The 25,579-nt window shown below is 40.1% G+C and overlaps 1 protein-coding gene across 9 annotated transcripts in view; it reads left to right on the plus strand.

Annotated features, from left to right (window-relative positions):
- The window catches only part of ADGRG2 (adhesion G protein-coupled receptor G2), a 65,329-nt gene that overhangs the window by 14,182 nt on the left and 25,568 nt on the right, over window positions 1-25,579 (plus strand). For 2 of the 9 annotated variants that reach the window (XM_021683710.1, XM_021683772.1), the window contains exons 2-13: window positions 4,409-4,444; window positions 7,229-7,276; window positions 7,374-7,397; window positions 8,845-8,883; window positions 10,847-10,888; window positions 13,080-13,133; window positions 16,542-16,594; window positions 17,439-17,497; window positions 20,587-20,626; window positions 21,144-21,181; window positions 22,427-22,521; window positions 23,070-23,136. In XM_021683710.1, the coding sequence (XP_021539385.1) occupies window positions 4,409-4,444; window positions 7,229-7,276; window positions 7,374-7,397; window positions 8,845-8,883; window positions 10,847-10,888; window positions 13,080-13,133; window positions 16,542-16,594; window positions 17,439-17,497; window positions 20,587-20,626; window positions 21,144-21,181; window positions 22,427-22,521; window positions 23,070-23,136 (595 nt within the window). The remainder of the gene's footprint in view (window positions 1-4,408; window positions 4,445-7,228; window positions 7,277-7,373; window positions 7,398-8,844; window positions 8,884-10,846; window positions 10,889-13,079; window positions 13,134-16,541; window positions 16,595-17,438; window positions 17,498-20,586; window positions 20,627-21,143; window positions 21,182-22,426; window positions 22,522-23,069; window positions 23,137-25,579) is intronic. The other 7 variants (XM_021683717.1, XM_021683741.1, XM_021683726.1 and 4 more) reach the window with 7 other exon arrangements.

Consider the following 25,579-nt stretch of genomic DNA (forward strand, 5'->3'; position numbering starts at 1 on the left):
GCACTTGGCCTCGCGGGGTTGGGGTTGAGGAGGTGGTGGCAATAGCCAAAAGAAAGTGCCAGGGACGTGACGGAGGGTAAGAGACTGTTGAGGAGCTCGGTTTCTGGAGTTTCCAGTTCCTGTCTTTGGCTTTCATTGTTAAGTATATGCATGCCAAACTCCTGTTCATCATAATCAGAAATATGTGCTTTGTTTAAAAAAAAAAAAATCACTAGACTAATACTGAGTAAATTTTGTAGACCACAATAATTTTATTAGTTTTTTAAAGATTTTATTTATTTATTTGAGAGAGAGAGAATGAGAGACAGAGAGCATGAGAAGGAGGAAGGTCAGAGGGAGAAGCAGACTCCCTGCCGAGCAGGGAGCCCGATGCGGGACTCGATCCTGGGACTCCAGGATCATGACCTGAGCCGAAGGCAGTCGCTTAACCGACTGAGCCACCCAGGCGCCCTATTTATTAGTTTTTTAAAGATTTATTTATTTTAGAGAGAGAGAGAGGGAGCACAGTGGGGAGGAGCAGATGGCAAGGGAGAGAGAAACTCAAGCAGACTCCCCGCTGAGCACGGAGTCCCGACTTAGGGCTCGATCCCATAACCCTGAGATCGTGACCAGAGCAGACACCAAGAGTCAGACGCTCGACTGACTGAGCCACCCAGGTGCCCCCAATAATTTTATTTATTGACTTAAATTGAGACTTCAGTAAATGAATAATGCTTTAAAATGTGCTCATAGTAGGTTTCCAAAGGAAAATCTGAAAAATTTAAATGTTTTTCCTTTCTTTGTTTATGAATCCTTGTAACAATGGAAATGTTTTGTCTCCTAAGAATGGCATGGAGCTCAAATATATGACTCAGTGGAAATGAAGACCACCTCTTTGGTTGTAACAAATGGGAAGTGAGTTAGGAGAGAGCCCAAGAGAAACGGGCTGATAGTCAGGAAAATGCAAGGCCTATGGGGACATCTCTATTTTGGACCAAGAGGAGTGATGTGGAGGATTGTAATGAGAGACAGAAAAAAATGAATAAAATATTAGTCACTAAGCAATCAGGCCCCTAGAAGAAAAAAAATGCCAAAAGAAAAAAAAAAGTGGACAATAACAATTTAAAAATCTCTGGCTTTTATTAACCAGATTTCCTCCCTTCATCAGTGTAGATCGTTGCTGGGAGCCCTGCAAGGTTCAAGACGGAAGAGGCTAGCTCTGTCTATAGGTCAAAAGATTTGGCAGTGGAGGAGGTTGGAACCATTGGCTGCTCTGGTCAGCTCCTGGGCAAAATTGTAGAGGCAGCAGAATAAGCCTCTGTTGGCCTTAAACATTACTCTCCACCCTTCTTTCCTGGTATTGAACTCTTTCCTGGTACTGAACACTTCCTCAGTGCCTTCATGCTCTTCCCTGCCTGTGCCACATTCGCGGCCCACTCCACCTCACCTGCCCACACTAATAAGTGTCATTCTCAGAGTAGCCCATATTGAATGTTGATTCTTCCCAGTACTTTTCAACATGGCCCAGTATGGTAGGTCTTTACTACATGATTGGAATAATTCAGCCAATTGGAGGTAATTCATACTAAGGTGTGAATGACTGATTTTCCCTTAGTGCTCCCAAGAGTATTTTAAAAATTAAGCTCCTGTTAACTCAACAGACTCTTTAATTGGTAGAGTATTAAAGTAGCCTGAGGGAGATATTGAAGGACAGAGACTAAGAGGAGGCAATTCCAATTAAATTGGGGCATCGAGGCACTAACCACTCTGCATACATTTGCCTTGTTGGCTGCAGGGTAATTGGGAACTTGAGCACTCACTTGGTCTTGCTTTCAAGTGGAATTGTGTTTTAATGATCCCAGGAAATAATCAGTACCCTACCACCACTTCAGGAAAATAGGCTTTTGGAGCCTACCAGGTATGTTTCACCATGCAATTTTAGTTTCCAAACATACATATTCTTTTTTGTTAAAGATCAATTTATTTATTTTAGAGAGAGAGAGAGTACTCGTGAGAGGGGCAGGGGAGAAGGAGAAAGAATCTCAAGTAGTCTCTGTTGAGCGGGGAGCCTGACATGGAGCTCGATCCCACAACCCTGAGATCATGACCTGAGCTGAAATCAAGAGTCAGACGCTCAACCGAGTGAGCCACCCAGGCACCCCCAAACATACATATTATTATTTTTTTTAAGAGTTTATTTATCAGAGAGAGAAAGCGTGAGAGAGCACAAGCAGGGGGAGTAGCAGGCAAAGGGAGAAGCAGGCTCCCCGCTGAGCAAGGAGCCGGACGTGAGACTCGATCCCAGGACCCTGGGATCATGATCCAAGCTGAAGGCAGATGCTTAACAGACTGAGCCACCCAGGTGCCCCTACATATTATTATTATTATTTTTTTGTATTTCAAGATACCACTATAGAAATAATCTTTCCTTTGTAATTAAAAAAAATATTAAAGATTTTTTTTTATTTACTTGACAGAGAGAGACACAGCAAGAGAGGGAACACAAGCAGGGGGAGTGGGAGAGGGAGAAGCAGGCTTCCCGCAGAGCAGGGAGCCCGACGCGGGGCTCGATCCCAGGACCCTGGGACCGTGACCTGAGCCGACGGCAGACGCTTAACGACTGAGCCACCCAGGCACCCTGTCATTAAAAAAAATTTAAAAATTTTAATACCCCACATGGGTTTTTGAGTTTGGGGAAGTAGCACTCACGTGCTGCAGAGGGTTGTATAAATTGGTTTGTTTTCTGTAGGGCATTTTGGCAATCAAAATCATGGAATTTCCGAAGGAAACAGCCAAGTATGTATTACAAAAATTTAGCCAAAAGTATTTATTACAACATTGTTTATAATCATGAAAAATTGTACCACTAAAATGAAATTTGTTGTGTAAATTAATGGTACATCCAGTCAATGAAATGCTATACAGTGATCATAAGTCAGGTATTGTGGAAAATTGTTTAATGATATAGAAGAATATTCAGGATATACTGTCATGAGAAAAATCAGAATACAAATAGTTTATGTGATATGATCTTTCTCACACATAAATACCTACATACACACATATATTCATATATCTATATACATATGTAGATATACATATAAACAGAGAGAGAGAGAGAGCAAAGCATATATGCCAAAATATTAATGTCATCTATATCTGGGTGGTGAAATTATAGGTGGTTTTAATTTTCTTTTTTGTTTATCTGTAATTTATCTGAAGTTGTTCCAATAAGTGTGTATTGTTTTTCAGAGAGAAGAAAGTAGAACTTCTTTTAAGGAATCTGAGCATCCTCTGAAAGTAAATAACAGCGGTTCTTGTAGTTTATAAACCCAGAGGCATCTGATGTGGTTTAACTCCTAAGAAAGAAGTATAATACACTTACTAGGTATAATATAAAGGCTGTGCTAATAGGTGTACAAAGAAGCACAGTTAGTGGAAGTTTTGTTTATGCAGATATATACCTTTACGGTTACACATTCTTTTCTTCCTTTTAAAGATTTTATTTATTTAACAGAGAGAGACACAGCGAGAGAGGGAACACAAGCAGGGGGAGTGGGAGAGGGAGAGGCAGGCTTCCCGCCGAGCAGGGAGCCCGATGTGGGGCTCGATCCCAGAACCCTGGGATCATGACCTGAGCCAAAGGCAGACGCTTAACGACTGAGCCACCCAGGTGCCCCCTTTTTGTTTTTTTTTTTAAGATTTTTATTTTATTTTATTTATTTATTTGAGAGAGAGAGAATGAGAGAGAACACATGAGAGGGGGTAGGGTCAGAGGGCAAAGCAGACTCCCTGCTGAGCAGGGAGCCTGATGCGGGACTTGATCCAGGGACTCCAGGATCATGACCTGAGCCGAAGGCAGTCGCTTAACCAACTGAGCCACCCAGGCGCCCCCCCTTTTCGTTTTTTAAAAAGATTTTTATTTATTTGAGAGAGAGAGAGAGAGAGAGAGCACAAGTGGGGGGAGGGGAAAAGGGAGAGGGAGAGAGAGAATCTCAAGCAGACTCCCCGCTGAGGAGGTTGGGCTCGATCCCACTACCCTGAGATCATGACCTGAGTGGAAACCTAGACCAACGCTTCACCAACTGAACCACCCTGGCTCCCCTTTTCTTTTACAGATTTTAATGAATACAAGCCAACAACTGAAGTTCTCAGTCATCATTTTAAGTTTCATTCATATATCATTATATAACAGAATAGAGGGAGCACCATCACCAGTTAAATTGGAAGAATTGCTTCACCAGAGATGTGTCTCTAGAGAATTGAGTTGACAAGTACTGATGAGGCTGTTGAAAATAATTGTAAATTAATACACTGCCCTCTTTTGGTAGCTATTTGCAATTCATTTTACATTCGCTCCTGTTAAAGATGTTCATCTATAAATTCATGCATAAAGTAACTAACTTTAAATCACCTTTTTCCTCAACAGAGAATGCTGATAATTCCAGCTTGTTATCACCATCTGGTAAGACTGTTATTTCATGGCTTTGGGGAATTTCAGGAAAATATTCCAAAAGTTCTCCATGCAATATGGCATGTAGTCAGGTACAGCAAAATTGCTTTTCTCCATGCAGGCTGACTGAATTAAACCTACACCTGAAAAGTCACTAGCACACATAGACAAGCGGACAGGCAAATTGGCCCCCCCGCATTTATGGACAAAGCTGAGGAATAACTTGTGGGTTTTCATTTGGGGGACTGCTTAAGTTCTTCAACGTTATTTTTAGTATTCTAGTTCATAGGTCTCCTGTAGACTATCAAGAACATAAACCTGCCGAATGTTCCTATATATTTGAGGCATGGGATGCTCTCTTAAATATACTTCTTCAGTTATTTCTGAACAAATACTTTTTAAAGGGCTTCTGAGGGCTTAGCCCTCCTGAGAACGGGAAGGCAAATAAAGAGAAATTTTTAACTAGGACCCTCTTGGCAGGAACCAGGAATAGAACCCACATTCGAGACTGCTAGCTGGAACCGGAACCGGAACTCAGGGATAAAGTGGTCCAGCCCCATATGGTGAGAGCTGATGAGATAGTGAAGCCCGAGTAACTTACCTAAGGTCACACAGCTCCCTGCCACCGTTAAGCACAGGCGGCACGTGACTTTTCTGCCTCCTCCTTCTGCGTTCTTTCTGGTATACCGTATATTGTAGAACAATCTGTTATGGTAAGGAGTGAGTCAACTCACATTCTATCCTTAGTTGTATCAAAATGAGCTTCTGCTGTTAATTCACTTAAATAAAATTAATGATAGCTATTACTTCTTGTGCACATACTACATGCTTAGGAGTCTCCAGACATCTCATTCAGCTTCCAGTCTTGCAGTATAGGAATTATTATATTCATGTTCTAGATGAGGAAACTGAGGGTCAGAGAGGATAAAACTTGCTCATGTTCACACATTCTGTGGAGCCAGACTACGTGTATTTGAACTTGACCAGTACCCTCCCACCCTGTTGCTAGTTGTGTGACTTTGGGCAAGTTTCTTCACCTTTCTGTGCCTCAGTTCCTTCATCTATAAATCGGGGAATATAATAGTACCTGCTTCATAGGGTAGTTGTGAAGATGAAATGAGATAACATATGCACCTGACCCGGCGTAAACCCTCAATAAGTAATAACGATCATTATTATGAGTGATTAAGTAATGGGGCAAAGATTCAAACCAGGACTGCAAGCCTCCAAAGCCCAAGCTTTTTTGACTGTGCCAATTTGCCCCCTTGCTGTTAAGCTCCTGGGGTAAAATGAACCACTGTATTTTTCTCCTAGTACAGTGGCCATCATCTGACTTAATCATGGTGATATCAGCAAAATCCTGTTTTCATGGAAATAGGGGGCATGGAGATTTGGAGGCACACACTGGTTCCAGTCAAAGCCTGCAATCTGGGTGCCCTGGGGGAGACCTGCACTCACTTAGGAACGGAGCAGCTCGTGCACATCCAGGGACTGGCAGGGGGGTGTGCACACAGGCTTCTTCTCACCGTTCATCACCTTTCAGAAGAATGAGTACTTGTTAATTAAAAACCAGCTTTGGCCAATTATTTTGTTTTGCAAAGGATTCCATATCCACACTTTGAATCTTATTGCTCAGGAACTGTCTTATTTCTCAAGAAATATCCTTGGTAATGAAAAAGAAATGTAGTAAATGCAAAATATGGAAGCAATAATGTAGGACAGACAGGGTGTGTGTGTTTCAGCCAACGGATGAGCAGTCTAAAACAGGCCAGGCAGCGCCTTGACACACCCAAGTGTCCTTACCCACTGAAAATCAGTCTGCCTACTGCGAAGCCTGTGTTACTTGTAAAATGTTTATGTTTCCTTTTCCTGCATATACGTAGAAGTCAAGCCATAGGATCTTTTTAATATTCCAACATGCAAAATGTGTGTAGTAGACTGACCTCTTAGCCTAAGTAGATTTACTCCATGGGAAATTTATAACTTGATTGATTATCTTAATAGCAGCCATATTTTTTTTAAGTTTTATTTATTTATTTATTTTTAAAGATTTTATTTATTTATTCATGAGAGAGAGAGAGAGGCAGAGGGAGAAGCAGGCTCCCAAGGAGCAGGGAGCCCGATGCGGGACTCGATCCCAGGACCCTGAGATCATGACCGGAGCCGAAGGCAGACGCTTAACCATCTGAGCCACCCAGGCGCCCTAGCAGCCATATTTTAAAATAACTTACCAGGAAATTGTGTTAGGTGGTACTGTACTGAGTGGTAGCAAAGTTGTTGGTTTTTTTTTTTTTTTTTTAAATCCTCAATTAACATTGGGAAGAGTTGTCAGGCGTTATTATAACAGAATGGAGCCAATGTGCTGGTATGTTTTATAATTGTAGTTTGACAGTTATTCAAAGTATAAAATGTTTCTAGAATTCTCTGGCTGAAAAAAAAAATTGAAAGTGGTATGTCACATGTTTTGCTGTGGTTTCTAAACTTATGTCCATAATATTCCATAGGTAGGAGCAGGCTTTGAAGGAAGAGTCTCAAGTTCTTTGTCTGTAAAATGAGACAACTGCTCATTTCATTTCTTGGGTTCTTTCTCTGCAATTCTCTGGTTAATTGTATATTCCCTGAAGGATTATGGGGCTTGCAGATTCATATTGGTCTGATAGCATGTTGTCTACTTCTTTTCATAATTCTATCAAAAGTTTTAACTCCTTAGAGTTCAATAAATAAGTTTCAATTAAATTAAATTATATTCAATTAAAATATTAATTTGAAATTTTTGTTGTTTTTTTCTTCTTGCAGTTGAATCAGCTTTTGTTGGTTTTGTCCCCTACACCAATGGTACTCCAGGCAAGATTTTGAAAAAATTCAAACCTAGATTTAGCCTAATTTGTTAAGTTTTGGATTTAATTATATCTTTTTATTTTTTTTCCCCTCGGGGCAAAAGAGGTTGAAACTACAAGCCTAAATGGTAAGAATTTTTCTGAAGCAAGTGAAAATTGATAACCCTTAATATGAATATAAGTATAATGAGTAGTGTTGAAGGTTTTCATATTCAAATATGCAAAAGAAAAAACACCCCAAATAAAACAAACCCCCAAAACTGTCAACCCTGGAGAGCACCCCAAACTTTTCGGTTCAATGAAAACATTCTTATTATCATGGAGGGAGGCCAGCCCCCCACCACGCTAACTGTTCTATGAAAAAGAAGAAATAGTGATCACAGTTTGAGTACCCTGTTTCTCTTGCTTCCCAACACAATGCCAGCACATTTTATATGACAGATTGTTTAAATGTGGGAAGCACACCCAGTGACTTCAATATGATTCAGCATGGATTTGGAGGCACAGAGTGTTCAAAGACCACCCTTTTATGGATGATTTTTTCAATTTTTAAGTAGCATGACATGAAGAGAAAAACCTGGCTTCTTCATCATGCTGGAGAAGTGGGCTGTGTTTGAGGGAGGTGGACAGGGCAAATCCTGTGCCTTCCCGAACTCTGTGGGTAGACAGCCTCTTTCTTTGTGCAGCCAAAACCCAACTCTTTCCACAGTCCCTTACTTGGTTAAAATAAAAATCTCACCATGTGGTTGATGGTTAAGGAGCTAAACAATCTTAGATGGAGTTCACACTGATCGAAACCGGTTTAAATTCATATTTGGTCCAATGGAAAGGGCTAGACATTACATCGTAACTATGTTTAATTACTTTTTAAAGTGAATGAAAGAACATCTTCAAAATAGCTTTGGCAGTAGTTTTTGGATCCATGGTATGTGGGTTTTTAAGTATGGTAATATGTACCTTTTCCCCCTAAAGTTTCATCCAGAATAATAAATTACAGAATGATTTTTATTTAAAGAAATACCAGTTAGAATAGATTTTCAATTGAATTTTAAGGGAAACAAGATCAAAATGAGATTTTTTTCTAAAAGTTAGTGAAATGTAATGTTCAAGAAGTTTAATTTTAAGCTAGAACTGCTTAAAGATTGCTTTATAAGAGTGTACCTTTAAGCATCCCCAGGGCTATATATTAAAGTTGGTATTAACTGGAAATATATCCCTTAGGGACTTGCATTATAATGGAGTATAAAAGGGATGAAATATTAAACAACATAAATGGGTTTATTTAAATCTAATCATTATAGAAGTGTTGGTATGTTTTAGACCACATCACCTGTGTTCAGGAAACACATTTTTAAAGAATGAATACTTGCTCAGGAATTGTGTCTGGGGGTTGGAGAATGGTTAGTGTGTGGCGGGGTAGACAGCAAATACATTTGATAGTGTCAGCTTGCTTTTGCAAAACTCTCTAGCTTCTCTAGGATTTGGGGAGAAGTGAAATGTTCACGGAACCTAGAAGATGCTTGTGTTTGTTAAGCATATCAACAATTAGGCTTAATTTTCATTACTTTATTTCAGATGCTACTTCGAGCGTATTATCCACTTTAAACAAAACAGGTAATATCAAGTTCTTTCTAAATATAATAGCTCCTCTTCTGTGCTTTCTTGGGTTTCTCACTTGTGTGGTCAGTCTTCTGGATTGCTAAAGGTCGTCTCCTTGCATACTTCCTGTGCCTTCAATTGTTGATTGACTACTCATTTCACTTTGACATTGTCATTCTTGTGTTACCACATTCCTGACCTTCCAAACTGTTGTGGCCATACATTCCGCTTAAAATAACATCAAAAAAAATTGTAGTAGTAATATCTCTTAGCTCGTAACAAATGGAGAATATAGAAAAATACAATGAAAAAAATAGAAATCATCTCCAATGTCACTTTTCTAAGACTATTACTGTTAATCATTTGGTATATTTCCATTCAGGATCATATATATGTACACACTGTGTGTGTGTGTGTGTGTATCTTTTACACAATAGTCATAGGGTATATAGATTTTTATGTCTTGCCCTTTTGATTTCATATTAAATTATAAGTATTAAATTATGAGTATTTTCTATTGTCCGTTACTATTAAGGACTTGATAATATTCCATTGTGTACCATATGTTGAACATTCTTAAAGCTGTTCCTATTTTCTTAATAGAAATTTTTGCAATGAACATCCTTGTGCCAACATTTTGCATTCATTCCTGATTTCTGTAGGATGCATTCTAAGGACTGGACTTAATGGCTTAGCAGTAGGAGTAGTTTAAGGTCCTTGATACACATATTGCTCAGTTACCTTCTTGAAAGCTTGCACCCAGCAACATTGCTGTCAGCAGTGAATGAGGATGTCTGTGTCACTGTCCCTTTGCTGAGAACTGAGACTACATCATATATTATTAGATCTTTCAATTCTGTAGGTTCTGTTTTACATTCTTAATTAGTGAGGTTGAACATTTGTCCCCAAAAGCACTTTTGTTACTAGAACCAGAAGTTCATTTCACAGCTGTGTTTTGTTTGCTCTGGAAAGGAAAGTATCAGGGCAAACCAAATAATATATTTAAAAGATTCTTCATGATAACGCAAAATACCGTCATCCTCTGTAATTACCACCAACCATTGCCCATGAGTCAGTCACGTGTTGAAGCAGGAACTCATCGATAACACATAACACAAATGAGGTTTCAGAAACTGTTGGTATAACGTCATCATTCTTAAGTGCTTCTCCAAGATCTGAGCTTTGTGTTTTCTTCAGAATTTGCCACTCACCCTAGCAGACAGACCTTTGCAAATCTGTGCCCCGAACGCAGCCTCTTCTAATTGACCATCCTTAAAGCAAGGATTTCTGAACCTGGTTCTCCATTATCTGAGAAATGAACCATGGGCTCTGTACCCAGAGTGTGTTGGGAAGATATTTCTAAGGTTTGCTTCTCCAGAGTGTGTTCATATTTGCCTGTGGTTTGAACAGTTCTGTCTAGCTTCTGCTCTGAGCTTATTGTACAACTGTAGCTGAGTGGTTTCAGCCTCATTGAGAATAATTTTATCTACTGATATAACAGCAATACTATTATGTTAACTCCTAGAGAAAATAGCAGGACACTTTCTTGATTATAGAGCGTGCGATATTTTAGATCTTGTGTTTCCATTAAGTTTTATTCTGAATCACCTTTTCTTTACAACCTGTCACCTGAAGGTCCTGATAATGACTTAATTCTACATATCTGAAGTGTAAGTCCACATTAATTTGTCTAGCAGCAGCGCATGGAAACTGGTAGAATGGCACAAACAGTGGGGTATGTGATGGGTGTGAGATAACTGGGTAAACATGGGAATCCAAATTGCAGACCCACCCTATTCCAATGTTATATGATCTGGGTCTGCGATTCCCATTTATTCTGCTGCTGGGATGACCAATAATGTCTGAAAGGTGTCAACAGTATGGTTTTCTTAGCACTTCACTAAAATGATATTCATGGCAAATTGTTTTTAAAAGCATGCAACAATTCTGCTCTAATATTTAAATTGCTTCTTTGCAGAAAAAACTAAAATCACTATAGTAAAAACCTTCAATGCATCAGGTATGACTTAATATCAATATCAAGACTTTCTTTTTTATAACTAAAGTAAAATGAAACGAATGGCTGGTTTTTATGTTTTCTTTCTCTTTTTTCCCACCCTTTAAAAGTGAAATCTGTTCTTAATGAATAGGTGTTTATGCACTGGGTACCTGAAGTTGTACTAAGTGTTTGGGGCTATATAATCATGATGAAATACAATGCCCACCCTTAAGAATCTTCTAGTTTGGGGAGAGACAAGGCAAACAAAGAGATAACTAACATGAACATGTATGCAGATAAAGGCAAATGATAACACAACTGTTTCTGACATGGTTAAGCATGGGAAATAAAAGGGCTGGTGCTAGTGGTTATCAATGGGATCTAATTTATGAGGGAGAGATTCTTAGAGGAGTCAACCTCAAACTCTTTTGAAATCAAAAAAGGGATGTACTTTTAAGTACCTAGTGTAAGAGTAGGAATATGTGATTTGCTTAACAAAAGCTTCTGGTTGATTTAAAGCAGGGGTTAGCAAACTGTGGCCTGCAGGGCAAATGTGGCCCACTACCTATTTTTGTAAATCAAGTTTTATTGGAACACTGCCATACCCATTTGTTTACATGTTATCTATGGCTAGTTTTCCGATACAATGAACAGGAGAGTTGAGTAGTTGTGACAGAGACCATGTGGCCCACAAAACCTAAAATATTTATTATTTGACCCTTTACAAAGTTTTCTCACTCATGACTTAAAAGGATGACCTGTGGCCATGTACTTGGGGGAAATTACAGATAACAGCCCTAGCAATGGGAAAGAAAATTCTCAGGGTTAGTGAGCAGCAAAAGACACACATCACTGGAAACAAAGGTACCACTAAAATTTAGAGAAAGGTGAGAGATGGTGGAATGTAACACTTAGTGAACAATAGACCAATGGTTGTAGAGAACATTTAAAGCGTTACTACCCACCATCTAAAGCAGGTTTATTTAAGATGAAATCTCTCTTTTGGTGTGGGTAACATTGCTGTGAAACAATGTAGAATTCTACAGGTCGGGTAACTTTTGGCACCTAAATTCAGTTTGCTCACAGAATCAAAACTCTTAGTTGAAGCATGATGCCTATACAACAAACATCACCCAGATCATTCTGGCAGAAACCATTTCACATGCACTAATACAAGCTCTAATTTTAGTTTGTGCCCAGACTTGTTCTCTTAAGAAAAAAATTAAGCAGTCATAAAGTACAATGGAAATAAAAGAGCAATCAGGCATTGCATACATAATTCTGACCAAGCCAGACCTAACAAGGACAGCAAAATATCCCTTAATAGAACAATCTTTTCCCCTTGGCCCTTTGCTTAATACGTTATCAACATTTGCACCTCACATTTACTATAGATTTCTTTTACTTCGCCAAAATGATGAAATTAACGAAGGCAAGATTTTTAGGGAGTAAACCTTGAGCTCTCTTCAAATCAAAGAAGAGATGTACTTCTCCTTTCACCAAGGGAGAGAGTGTTTTTTAGGTGAATGTGTATGGAGTTTTTGATTTATTTATTTATTTATTTATTTATTTATTTAATCTCCCATTCGTCTGTCCCTCCTTTGTATGCCTGTGTGGTCTGTTGTCCTGGCCATCACTCCATTTTGCCTTCACTATAACTTTTTATTTACCGCCCACTATCACTTACTAGATGGCATGCTCATTGAGGGCAGGGTCTGTATCTGGAACCTTCCCAAACCTGTAGGATATGATAGTTGTTCAGCAAATAGTTTTTGAATTTTGTGGTTTTCGCCTAGGTGCAGTGACATCATGACATTGATGTTATTTCTTACATATATTTGCATAAGACCAGCATTAGAGCGTTCATGGACTCCCCTGCCCAGGAAAGGAAAGAGGATCTATGAGTAAGGGCTATTGCATTTAAAGTTTCTATGCTCGATTTGCATTCACACTGTTCTTTTTATGTTGGACAGGAGAGGGTTAGACAGTGACACACTAAAGAATAGTAAAGAATCAGGTTCTATAGCTGACCAACTAAGAAATGAAAACTCTCTCATTCCTCTAGTCTTTGTGGAATTCATCCAGCCAATTATATCCAACTCATAATATTTTAGACCCACGTTTGATGCCTAAATTTGTGAATTCTCTTGACAATGTAGGATATAAGTGTAGGTGTTGACATGTTTAACTGGCCGGGTTGTTTTCTTTGCAGGAGTCAAACCCCAGAGAAATATCTGCAATTTGTCATCTATTTGCAATGACTCAGGTTAGTTCTTGTGTACATTACACATTACCAGATAAATGAGCTCCAGAGAGAGAAAAGGGTTTTCTCCTGTTGAGTATGTGATGTGTATCTCTCTGATCTGTCTCTTTTCACATCGCCTGGCTACTAAGAAGTCCCAAATGAAAACAAAAGCAAATTTTAGATCTGCCTGAAATTATCCCGTTGCTTAGTGAGATGATGGATTAACTTTCTATGAGAATATGAAGCTCTACACCAGATATTTTCGCCATAGCTTTAAATCCATAACTAATACCCTTAGAGTTGATCCATGAATATAACTAGTAATGAACTTAATTATTGAAAGCCACTTCTGGTATATAAATCCCTCAAGCCTTTCCATAGGACCTTAAGTATTATAGCTTAGAAATAGGGTGTTGTCTTCTGCTAAAAGTAAAATATACCGCTCCACTAGAATGTTGAAAACCTCACGGACACCTAGTTTAATTGGTTGCTAATTCCAGTAGTGCCCAGAGTGTATTTTGCCATCTTTAACCCAGACTGTCACTCTTTTTCAAATTGAAAATGGAAATCTCTTGAGAACACGCTATTTTTGAAATGGGAATATTTTCCCTTCTGCCATGGGCCAGAAAGAATGAAACAACCGTTTTTCTCACATTGGTTTGGCTTGTTGGGTTCCCTTCCTTATTAAAACCAATGAAAGCAGATGTGAAAAACATAAAAACATGGTGTGGTAGGTCAGTACTGGATCACGGGAAGAGAGAGGAGGAAGGTAATGAAGTATTTTGTAATTTTAAACTCTTAAAAAACAATCCTTATAGGAATGTTTTCCATTTCTTCTGTTCCTTTTGTTCTGTTTCCTCTAATAATTTGTTTTAAAGACACGGGAAACAACTTCAAGTAAAAGAGGTTAAGGTTGGGTTGTATTAGAAAATAAGAAAACTTTGTATTCAAAGAATGGTCCACAAACATTTTCTACTTGTGTGAATGTGAGCTTTAGGGATGTGAGTATGTGCCAGGTAGAGTATCGTAGGCAAATATTAGCTGGCTTTGATTAAAGGGGAAAAAGACTTGTGAGATACATTTCACTTTCATATATTGTGTAGCTCTTCTTCCCTCCCTCTTCTCTTACCCTTCTCTTACTGAATTCTCCATAATTTCATTATTTTTACGCTTCATCTGTGTTTTGGACTGGTGACTAATGTCTAGTTTAGTGTTGTGTCTACATGATGTTTGATAACTTTGAAAATTGAACATTTAGAAAACAAAAAACAAAAAATAAAAAACGGTCATCTTGAATAACAGATGCCAGGAAGCTAGTTGGAGTAATGTTTTCCTCAGTTAAGTGACTGAATTGACCATTTGTTTTAGTGTCTGGTGAAAACAGCCTCATCAGGGAACCAACTCTTTTGGCACCAGAAATCCCATGGTCTCCTGCCAGAAACGAGAAACCTTCACTTCTCACAGGTTCCAATCTGACTTCATTAAGGGAAACGGAGGCTGGTGAAAAAACTGGGAGCTGACCAGGCAGAGTTAGGCTGAGGGTCAAAAGGTTCCGGGTCACACTGCTAACACTGTGCTCGCAGCACATGTATGAAATTCAGCGTGCGCTCCACAAGACTGAAGGATGAACTTGGAGAATGGACTGATAAGGGAGACAAATTGTCGGTGTCGGCACATGCACACGCTAAATACATCTTTAATAGCTAAGGGTTTTTCCCAAAATGGATAAGTAATTCTATGCATATATCAAGTATCTTTACTTTTAATAATTGTATACTGCATTAATTGAGATTTCAGCATGAACATACCGAAGTTGAGGTTCTCAGTTAGAACAGTTGCTAAAATAGATAAATCCTGTTCGTCACTGGGCCAGTGGCTTTGTCGGCCATTTTAAGTGGAAGTGGACCATTGGGTACTTGGCTGTGGGCACCAGTGGTACTTTGGGTTGTTATAAAAATGAGCTGAGAAGGCATTCAACCCTCTAGCTCAGGAGTTGACAAGCTACTGCCCATAGTCTAAATACCTGCCACCTGTTTTTGTAAATAAAGTTTTATTGGAACATAGCCATGCAAGTCGTGTACATATTGTTTGGCTGCTCTCATGCAAAGTTGAGTATTTCTGACAGAACATATGGCCCACAAAACCTCAAATATCTGATCGGATACCAAAAAAATGGCTGACACCTGCTCTAGTTTGTATGACCTCTTTGCCTTCTGCTCTAGAGGCTGGTTTTTGGGGCGCCTGGGTGGCTCAGTCGGTTAAGCGTCTGCCTTCGGCTCAGGTCATGATCCCAGGGTCCTGGGATCGAGCCCCACATCGGGCACCCTGCTCAGCGGGGAGCCTGCTTCTCCCTCTCCCTCTGCTGCTCCCCCTGCTTGTGCTCACGCTCTGTGTGTGTGTGTGTGTCAAATAAATAAGCAAAATCTTAAAAAAAAAAAAAAAAAAGAGGCCGGTTTTCTGTCTCTGTAGATTATGAAGTGCACACAGTGTGCTTCTGTTAAGCAGTCTCTATTTTCTTTCTTTCTGATCGAGTCGGAGCCCCTCCAAGTATACGCTGTAGGAAACAGGTTGACTAAAATTGAGTTCTGTATTTCCCGAAGTGAGCATTTTAAGAACAGAGTTTTCTGGCATTTTGGGGATGAAAGCCACAATGAGTTGTTCAACTGAAGAAAAGATTCTCCCTGCAGACTATTCAGGTTTCAAAAGCAAAATCTTAACTTTGTTCCTAGCGGGGAGATTGCACTTGGTCGCTATATTTTAAAAAGAAAAAAAAGAAAAACCCAAATGGCAAGGAATAAATAGACTCTCATAAGGCTGCTTAACTTCTGAGAAACACTTTTTCTCTCCCTCCTTTATGTATGTAACTGCAACTAGAAAACCCCAAAAGATTTTTTTTAAAGATTTTCTTTTATTCATTTGAGAGAGAAACAGAGAGAGCACGAGCACAAGGGGGGCAGAGGAAGAGGGAGAAGCCTCTGCCTGGCAGGGAGCCTGATGCGGGCCTCGATCCCAGGACCCTGGGATCATGACCTGAGCTGAAGGCAGACGCTTAGCCTACTGAGCCACACAGGCGCCCCCCAAAAAGATTTTTAATGTTAGAGCCGGTTCCTCAAGTTAGCATCTTTATGGGAAAAAAGGTCTGATGAGCAGCATGTAGGATTAAAATTTCTTGACAAGGAGGCAAGTTTTTTCTCTTTCCGCATTCCCACATAGAATTTATGGTTCACATTTTCTGAAAATTGTATTGGTGGTCATTGAGTACCATTCTGATAGAAAAGACAGTAAATGTGAGTAACTGCAAAGAATTTAATGAAACCATTTATAAATTTGATTATTCATTATTAATCTGATAATCTTTTCCTGTGTTGTATTAATCCTCATGCTCTAAGGATGCAAGTCTCAAATTTTGTTTTGCAAATTTATTTTTAGCATTTTTTAGAGGTGAGATAATGTTTCCATATGAAGAAAGCAATGTTACCCAGGTAGGTTTTAAAGATTTTTTTTAATTGCAATCTTAAAAAGGAAGTGCTTGTGCATTTAAAGATTTGTTTAAGGCTCAGATTATTCATGGTATTCGGCATATTTACTTTTATGACCAAATTTAAATAAAATAAGTGTTGTCGAATCACTAGCTTTTTCAAGAGGGTTTGACTTCATAATAATCATGGTACTTTGTTAATAGGCATATTTCAGTTTTCACTAAACTTGCTGCTGAATGTTCATACGATGGAATCCTATTGCCTTTAAAACTTTTTTAATTATATTAGAAACTTCTAGCAATAAGAAATATATTGAATCTAAGAGTAGTCTTATGAATCTGATCCTGTTCCACCTCATGGGGGATTCAGATGCAGTAGAGTCAGACTTCCCATGACCTAGACTGGTTGAGGATCCCAGCTAAATGTGGTTTGTTCTTCCAGTGACTATTTCCTGAGCACCTACTACGTGCCAGGCGAGGAGCAAGGTGCTACAAATGAAGTGAAGGCTGCTACCAAGTTCCCTCTTTACCCTGGGATCTTAAGTCTGAGACCTTTCATGTGGAGAGCTTTAATCGTATTCTTTTTGGGGAACCCTTGGAATAATGAAATTAATTAGCACATTAGACTTGCTGATTCAGAATATTTTTTAAAGGAAATATAAAAACAAAAAGTAGCTCAGTTAATATGGATTTGATCGTTGGCTAGATAATACTCCATACCGTTGGCATTCAGTCTCTGGGGTGTAGTTCTTTGGGTGGCCAAGGAAACTGAAGAACAACTTCTTGTTAGAGAGTGTAAAAAAACCACAACAATATTTGTGATATTCTTAATGATTTTGTACTCCTAGCAGAATCAAAATACGGCTAATGACACCTTATCTGGAGTCCTGTCTCTAAGGGAATCAAAGTGAGTAATCTACTGCTTGATTTAAAAGTTAAGACGTCAACTATGGAAAGGTACTTGTTGAGCTATCTTTACTTTTGGAAACTGAGAGTAGGAAATAGACCCAAAGCTTATAAAAATTTGGTTTGTGAGTTCTTAGCAAATAGACAGTAGTTACCCGTCATCAGCTAATAGCCCTGTGAGGCTGTTCGCTTTGATGCTCTGTAGGTATGTAAGAGGTCAGTTTGAATTGGTATTTGAGCTTTAGTACGATTTGGTAGCCAGAAAGGTTGGAAGAAGAGTTCAAGGTGGGATGCCATGTATTCCATTTGTTCATGCTTTCATGAAGCATCGGTCGTTCAAAAGTCAGAGAGAAGTCTTTGTGAAGTAGGTACTAGCTTCCAGGGACAAGCATGGACAATGAGAGATACATTACAAATATAGATGCTCCCAGTCAGACACAAGGCCAAAATGTCAGGCTAGGCCCGGAGTTAGTCTTACCTGAGTGTCACCGGGAGGGGAGACATCACGTCTTCATCCTCCTGCAAGGAAGCAGCATCAGAGATAAAATCCATCTACTCTCAATCTTGCTACTACCCCTCAAAGGAGATTTTCATCAACTTTTGAACCAAATCCAAAAGCTCCGGGGGGAGTATCTGTGATGACATTGAAGAAAAAAAACCTCTCCTAGGTCAAAACAAGGGACATCTGGGTGGCTCAGTCGGTTAAGCGTCTGCCCTCGGCTCAGGTCATGATCCCAGGGTCCTGGGATCGAGCCCCACATCGGGCTCCCTGCTCAGCGGGGAGCCTGCTTCTCTCTCTGCCTGCCGCTCCCTCTGCTTGTGCTCTCTCTCTCTCTCTCTGTCTCTCTCTGATGAATAAATAAAATCTTTAAAAACAAAACAAAACAAAACTCTTCTTAAGGGTCATCCTTTCATTTAGCATTTTGACCTGGCTGCTTCCGCTGAGTCAGCAATGCATAGGTGGAGGGGAACCTTAGGATTCCACCTGGGGGATATCAAACATCTCTAGGGCTCCCCTGAGTGAGTGTGTAGCAGCAAACAGTTAAACTAATGAGAACTGGGATGGACAGGAGCGGTATTTCTGTCCTTTATGCCTATTTTTTTAACTCCTGATAAAAATGTAGCTTTCCCAGCTATTCAAAGTATATGTGTGAAATAAAAAGCAGAGGATATCAGTGTCCTAGAAGTATCTTAAACTTTAGATGGGAAACAATATTGATAAGATACATTTTTTAATTTTTTAAAATTTTTAAAGATTTTATTTATTTTATTTGAGAGAGAGAGAGAGAGCATGAGAAGGAGGGGGATCAGAGGGAGAAGCAGACTCCCCGCTGAGCGGGAAGCCTGATGCAGGGCTCGATCCTGGGACTCTGGGATCATGACCTGAGCTGAAGGCAGACACTTAACTGCCTGAGCCACCCAGGCGCCCCAAGATACATTTTTTTAAACTCACAAATTAATAAATAGAACAGAAATTCACATACTTGTAATTCATCTTAATTACTAGACTTGAAATATAGAGGAGTTCATTTACAGCCATGAAGCATTTGTTGAGCACCTACTATGTGTTTGGCCTTGGGGATAAACCCAACTCTCAGGATGGAAAACTGGCTCTAGAACAATGGTTCTCTACCCTGGCTGCATATTAAAATCACCTGGGGAGCTTTTAAAAATCCTGATGTCCAGGCACACTCTGTAACAATTAGATCAGTATTTGGGGGCTGGGACACAGACGTTGGTATTTTTGAATGCCCCCCCTGATGGTTCCAGCATGAGGCCAGTTTTTAGAACCAGGAGTCTAGAGTCTGGTAGGATAGACCTAGGATGCAAACAAATAACAGTACAGTAGAATCCCTACAATAAATGTGACATATTTAGGGTTCCAAAGGATGTTCTACATATCTAAATATAGAGCAGGCAGAGTGGTTGGACTTGAACCCAGGGGCCAGGGAGACCCCCAGAAAGGTAACCTCTGAGCACAGTTAAGAAGGAGCGGCTTCTGCCAGCTAGAAAAGCTAGCTGACTACTTACTGTTGCCACAATCCTTCTCTTCTTTCCTCCAGACCCTCCCTGGAACCACCTAGAACTATTGCCCATCCCTTGGAGCTGGGTTTCTCAGCCTCGGCACTATTGACATTTTGGACCTGATAGTTCTCTATTATGCAGGGCTGTGTTTGCACTGTAGGATGTGTAACAGATCCCTGACCTCTATCCACTAGATGCCAGTAACACCCAGCCCCCAATTGTGACAATCAAAAACATCTCCAGATATTGCCCAATGTCCCCTGGGGGACAGAGTCCGTCCCCCCACCCCAGTTGAGAACGGCCCTAGAGTGAATTCTTTATTTTATTTTTTTAAATTTTATTTATTTGAGAGAGAGGGGCAGACGGAGGGAGAAGCAGGCTCCCCACTGAGCAGGGAGCCTGACACAGCCCATCCCAGGAGTCTGAGATCATGACCCTAGCTGAAGGCAGACACTTAATCTACTGAGCCACCCAGGCGCCCCTAGAGTGAATTCTTTAACTAGATTTCTTTTATCTTAACTTCCTGTGAAGCTCTTCCACATTGAAGAAATAAAAGTGTTGTTTGAGTGGGATTGGAGGAGAGGAATGAGGGAAATTCTGGAAGAGGAGTGATGAAGAAGGGAAGGGGGGCTAGAGAGTGCTAGAGGGCAGGTGGGGTCAGGTGGAGAGGGAGTGAGGAAGAAATCAGGGGTGCAGGGCCCCCATGGCGAGTGGTGGACTCCTCTCAGAAATTTCACCTCGGGCCAGCTCTTCCTTGGGCCCTCTGCCAGAAGAAGCTGCCTGGGGGTTGCAGGAGCCTAATGAGTAACAAGATTGTTCAACCATAATTTATATCTTGCTGTTGGCTAGAACTGATAGAGCTTCTGTCTGGTTAGTTTCCCTTGTCATATAAATAATTTATTTTTCTCACATAGGAATCTCTTAGTATGCCCAGTGTTTCTTCAAAGTGAGCACTGGAAGCAATAAATACCATAGGCTTAGTTTAATTGCTAAAAATCTAACTTGTTTTGAATTTAACATCACCAGTGATCTCCTTCATGTCAATTTCTCTCGTTTTATTAACAGACGATCAGAGCTAAACAAAGCCCTGCAAACCTTAAGTGAGGTAATCATAGTACATCCTATACCTTGTTTATCATTACTGTTTCTATTTGGGGGAAAGCGTGGAGTTCTGTGTTCCTGAGGAGAAATGTATTCAAACTTCCCCAAATCTGTCCTATAAAAGATTGAATAAACTAGTTCCTTTACTCCAGAAGTCAGAACTGGATGGATCCAGAGTCAGAACTGGATATCACAGTGGAATGCTGTTACAAGGGGATAGATTTTCCTTTATGTAAAACCAAACGTTTCTTAAGATGAGGGCTCCAGAATGAGCTCCCTTGTGTGGTAGTGAGTTCTCAACAGTAGCAGGATGCAAGCAGAGACTGCCCCCCCCCCCCACAGCCCGAGTAGCTTTGATGATACTTGATGATACATCAGGAATCTGATAGCAATGTGAATTGGATGATCCCTAGGGGTTATTGTGATTCTAAGATTCTATGAGGCTGTGATAAGTCCTAGGTTGTTTTGTCTGACATTCTCAACTGTCAAAGGAACCTATATATATATATTTTTTGTTTCAGACTTATTTTACCGTGTGTGCTACAGCAGAGGCCCAAAGGTCAGTCATTTTTAATACTTTTATCCATATTATTTTGTTACTCATGAGAAAAAAAGTTTTGAGGGGTCTTAGGTTGCAAATTCAAATGTGTTCCTCTAAAATAAATACATATTCATGACATTTTGGATATATGTTTTTATCCTCTGAAACATGCATCACTCTGCCACGTCCCTCTTCCCGTTTCTTTATGAATCACAGAGGGGTGGGTGGGACTGGGCCATTTGCCTCTGGTGTGGTGATGGTAAGGACTATCAGTGTCCTTAGCCCCAAAGGCCACCAATATAACCAAGAAATGGCTCCCAGTGGTCCAGTCTAGTGAAGGCCAGACAGAGAAGAAGGAACATAATATGGTGCTTGGAAGAAGGAGAGAGGGGAGGAAAAGATGGGAAAGAAAGAGAAAAGAAGAAATTAAAAAGTGTGCAGGGGTGCATCAGAGATTGCCCGACAGTTATTTGAGGTTGCACAGATGATCATTTTAAATTGTGTCCATCGGCTGTCTTGGCTGCATAAGCGAACGACTTACATAGGTCAGTAATCTCGTCACCTGAATCCTGAGCATTCTGTGAGAGTACAAGTCCTAGAAAATGATGGTTTCTGCTCATCAGGCTATTCATTGGTACAAATACTGGCAATTCTTCATGAAATTGTAGATTGAATCCCTATCCACTATATATATTTAGTTCATTTCACTTAACCACTTTTGGTTATTTGCAACATTAATATTTTTTCACGTAAATCAAGACTAAAGTAAAAAAAAAAAAAAATAAGCGATAATGTCTTAAATTGCTAATTACCTGATAATCTAGATGGAATTGCCAGAGGGGTTTTGGATTTAAGAGACCTCGATGTTCATCCAGGCTGGTAGGTGACAGGGCTGCCATGGTGGAAATTCAAATGCCTACAGACACCAGGCTATTAGCCAGCTGCGGGTAAGACTCTCAATGTTAAGATGCTTGTCTTTGCAAACAAGTTGCACCCCCGCCAGTTCATAGTTCCCGCAGGCAAAATGAATCAGCAGTTGTGTGTGGTCACAGGGTCTCTGGTTTGTAACCTCTGCGACTGTAAACCTCTATAAATGTCTCATGGTTGAAAGTCGTGGGTGGTCACAAGCTTATTGGGCTGTCCCTCCAAGCTCACAGCATCAGTGTCTCCTTTCCTCACTCCCAAGTTTGAAAAAGCATTTACAAATATGTAGGTAGGTTTCCAGTTTAGTAACATTCTGGTTATATATATTTCTCTTTACAGCACATTAAATTGTACATTCACAATAAAAATGAATAAAACAATGAACATATGTGCTGCAATGGTTGCTTTGAGAAGAGTAAAGATTCAACCGATGGGTAAGTTGTCTCTATCTTCACTGCTGTGTTCTTTTTCACATGACTTTGACGTGTTCTTTTTAAAACTGAAAATATAATCAATAAATTTAAGTATGTGATAGCTTTCTGTTTTGACTCTTGGACAGCTTTTAGAGAGCTCTAAAATGTGATTTTTTTCCCCCACTTTCTCAATAAAGTTTCAGTATACTGTATTTGAAAACAAGATAGGAAAAAAAACCTACTGAGAGAGGGGGACTTCTATATGGAGTGTTTGATCCATTGCTGCGGAATGTACTTACTTCGGAATTCTTAGGAGCTGTTGAAGAGCAATTAATATTGCATGCATATAACTTCCCCCAAATTATTCACTCAATAAATATTTCTGAGCACCTATTATGTATGTATGATTGTCAATATAATAGTATCCAGTTTTATTTTATCACCTATTTTAGACAGATGCTTTTTAAAATGCATCCAGTGTAGGAAACATAATACTTGATGGATCTGAGCTTCTGCCTTGCCTTATTCTTAACCATGTATTTTCTTCTTTCTTTTACTGTTGTCTCCAGAACGGTGCTGCTGTTCTGGCAGGATACCATGCCCTTCCTCCCCGGAAGAGTTAGGAAAACTGCAGTGGTATGTAGCATCCAGGCTGACATTTTTCCTAAAAGCAGTAATGATAATAATAATAATAATAACATTTAATCACCATGCTGGCTAAGGAATTTTGGAATTTTGACAGTGAAGAAGGGCTTTCAATTTTAGAGGAAATGCAGTTTTCTGTTGTATCAAGTTTCCATGTGGACCATTACTTTGAAATAATGGTTTGCAGTCTTGGTTGCATATCAAAATCACCTGGGGAGTATTAGAAATATTCTGGCCCTCTTCCCCTCCACCCCTGCCCCTGCCTCACCAACTGAATGTCATCATATTTTTTAATTTTTCCAGTGTGGTAGTTGAGAAAGAGTATCTCAGTGGTATTTTAATTTGCACTTCTGAGGTCTGTTTGAACAATTTTTCATGTATTTGGGGGTCATTTTTGTATTTTTCTTCTTAATTGTGCGTTCATGTCTTTCCCACTTTTTCTACTGGATATCTGATCTGTTTTTTTTTTTTTAAGATTTTATTTATTAGAGAGAGCGCATGTGCACACAAGTAGGTAGAGTGGCTGGCAGAGGGAGAGGGAGAAGCAGGCTTCCTGTGGAGTGGGGAGCCCGATGTGGGGCTCGATTCCAGGACCCTGAGGTCAAGACCTGAGCCGAAGGTAAAGGCTTAACCGACTGAGCCACCCAGGTGCCCCTGATCAGTTTTTTTTTTAAGATTTTATTTATTTGGGGTGCCTGGGTGGCTCAGTCGTTAAGCGTCTGCCTTCGGCTCAGGTCATGGTCCCAGGATCCTGGGATCGAGCCCCACATCGGGCTCCCTGCTCAGCAGGAAGCCTGCTTCTCCCTCTCCTACTCCCCCTGCTTGTGTTCCCTCTCTTGCTGTTTCTCTCTCTGTCAAATAAAGAAATAAAATCTTTAAAAAAAAAAAAAGATTTTATTTATTTATTCAAGAGAGAGCAGGGAGAGGAGCAGAGGGAGAATCTCCAGCAGATTCCCTGCTGAGCACAGAGCCCAACGCAGGACTCCATCTCAAGACCCTGAGAACATGACCTGAGCCGAAATCAAGAGTTGAATGCTTAACCCACTGCATCACCCAGGCACCCCTGATCACCTGATCAGTTTTTAAGAGTCCTTTATATAGTGGGATATTAACCCTTTGCGGTATATGTTGCAAATATTTTCTCCCAGTTTGTCAGTTATCTTTTGACTTCGTGTTTTTGTCACGCAAATTAAATTTTTTAAAAAATGTAGTTAAGGGGCGCCTGGTGGCTCAGTCGGTTAAGCATCTGCCTTCCATTCAGGCCATGATCTTGGGATCCTGGAATCCAGCCCCGCAGGCCCAGGCTCCTTGCTCAGCAGGGAGTCTGCCTCTCCCTCTGCCCCCCGCCCCCCCATGCATGAGGATGCGCGCACACACACTCTCTCTCTCAAATAAATAAATAAAATGTTTTTTAAAAATTGTAGTTAAATTTGCCAGTCTTTTCTTTTATTGCCTGTGGATTTGAAGTCTTAGCTAGAAAGCCTTTTCCTATGCCCAGGTTATAGGGGAATTCATCCTTGAGTTTTTCTAGTAATTATATGGTTTCTTTCTTTCTTTCTTTTTTTACATTAAATCCACTTGGAATTTATTCTTGTGTGTGGGGCAAGGTATGGATCTAATTCAAACTTTTCGAAAATGTCTAGCCAGGGGTTCCACACCATTTATTAAAAAGTCTATCTTTTCCTCAGTGATTTGAGAAGCCATCTTTGGAATATGTTAAATGTTGATAGCTATTTGATCCCAATTCCAGACATTAGATGCTAACATTGAGGGAAGCTGAGTGAGGGATGTAGGGAACTCTGTGTTATTTTTGCAGGGTTTCTGTAAGCCTAAAATTAATTCCATTGAAGAATTTTTTGAGAATCCTGATTTCCAGTCTCCCACCCTCAGTGATTCTGATTTAATTGGTCTGGAACACAGCCTCGGCATTAAGGGTTTTAAAAGCCCTCTTGGCGATTCTAATGTGCAACCAGTGTTGAGAATGACTGCCTTAAACTCAGCACCAAAATGGAGGGAAGCTGGGAGGCAGATGATCCCAAAGTCATGGATGACGTGATCACAGGTGTATACAAATATACATAGAAAAAACTAGGAAGTGAATGAATGAAGGAAAATACTCACAGGGCATAGGTGATATTTTGTTTACTATTCCTTTTTTTTTCTTTGCAGCATTTTCAATACTTTATTACAATCAGATAAAATTTGTATTTGAACAAAAGGACATACATTTTTTTTTCAAGATTTTATTTATTAATTTGACAGAGAGAGACATAGCGAGAGAGGGAACACAGGCAGGGGGAGTGGGAGAGGGAGAAGCAGGCTTCCCGCGGAGCAGGGAGCCCGATGCGGGGCTCGATCCCAAGACCCTGGGACCATGACCTTAGCCGAAGGCAGACGCCTAATGACTGAGCCACCCAGGCGCCCCAGGACATAC

The sequence above is a fragment of the Neomonachus schauinslandi genome, chromosome X (assembly GCF_002201575.2).
Source record: "Neomonachus schauinslandi chromosome X, ASM220157v2, whole genome shotgun sequence".
NCBI classification, from domain to species: domain Eukaryota; kingdom Metazoa; phylum Chordata; class Mammalia; order Carnivora; family Phocidae; genus Neomonachus; species Neomonachus schauinslandi.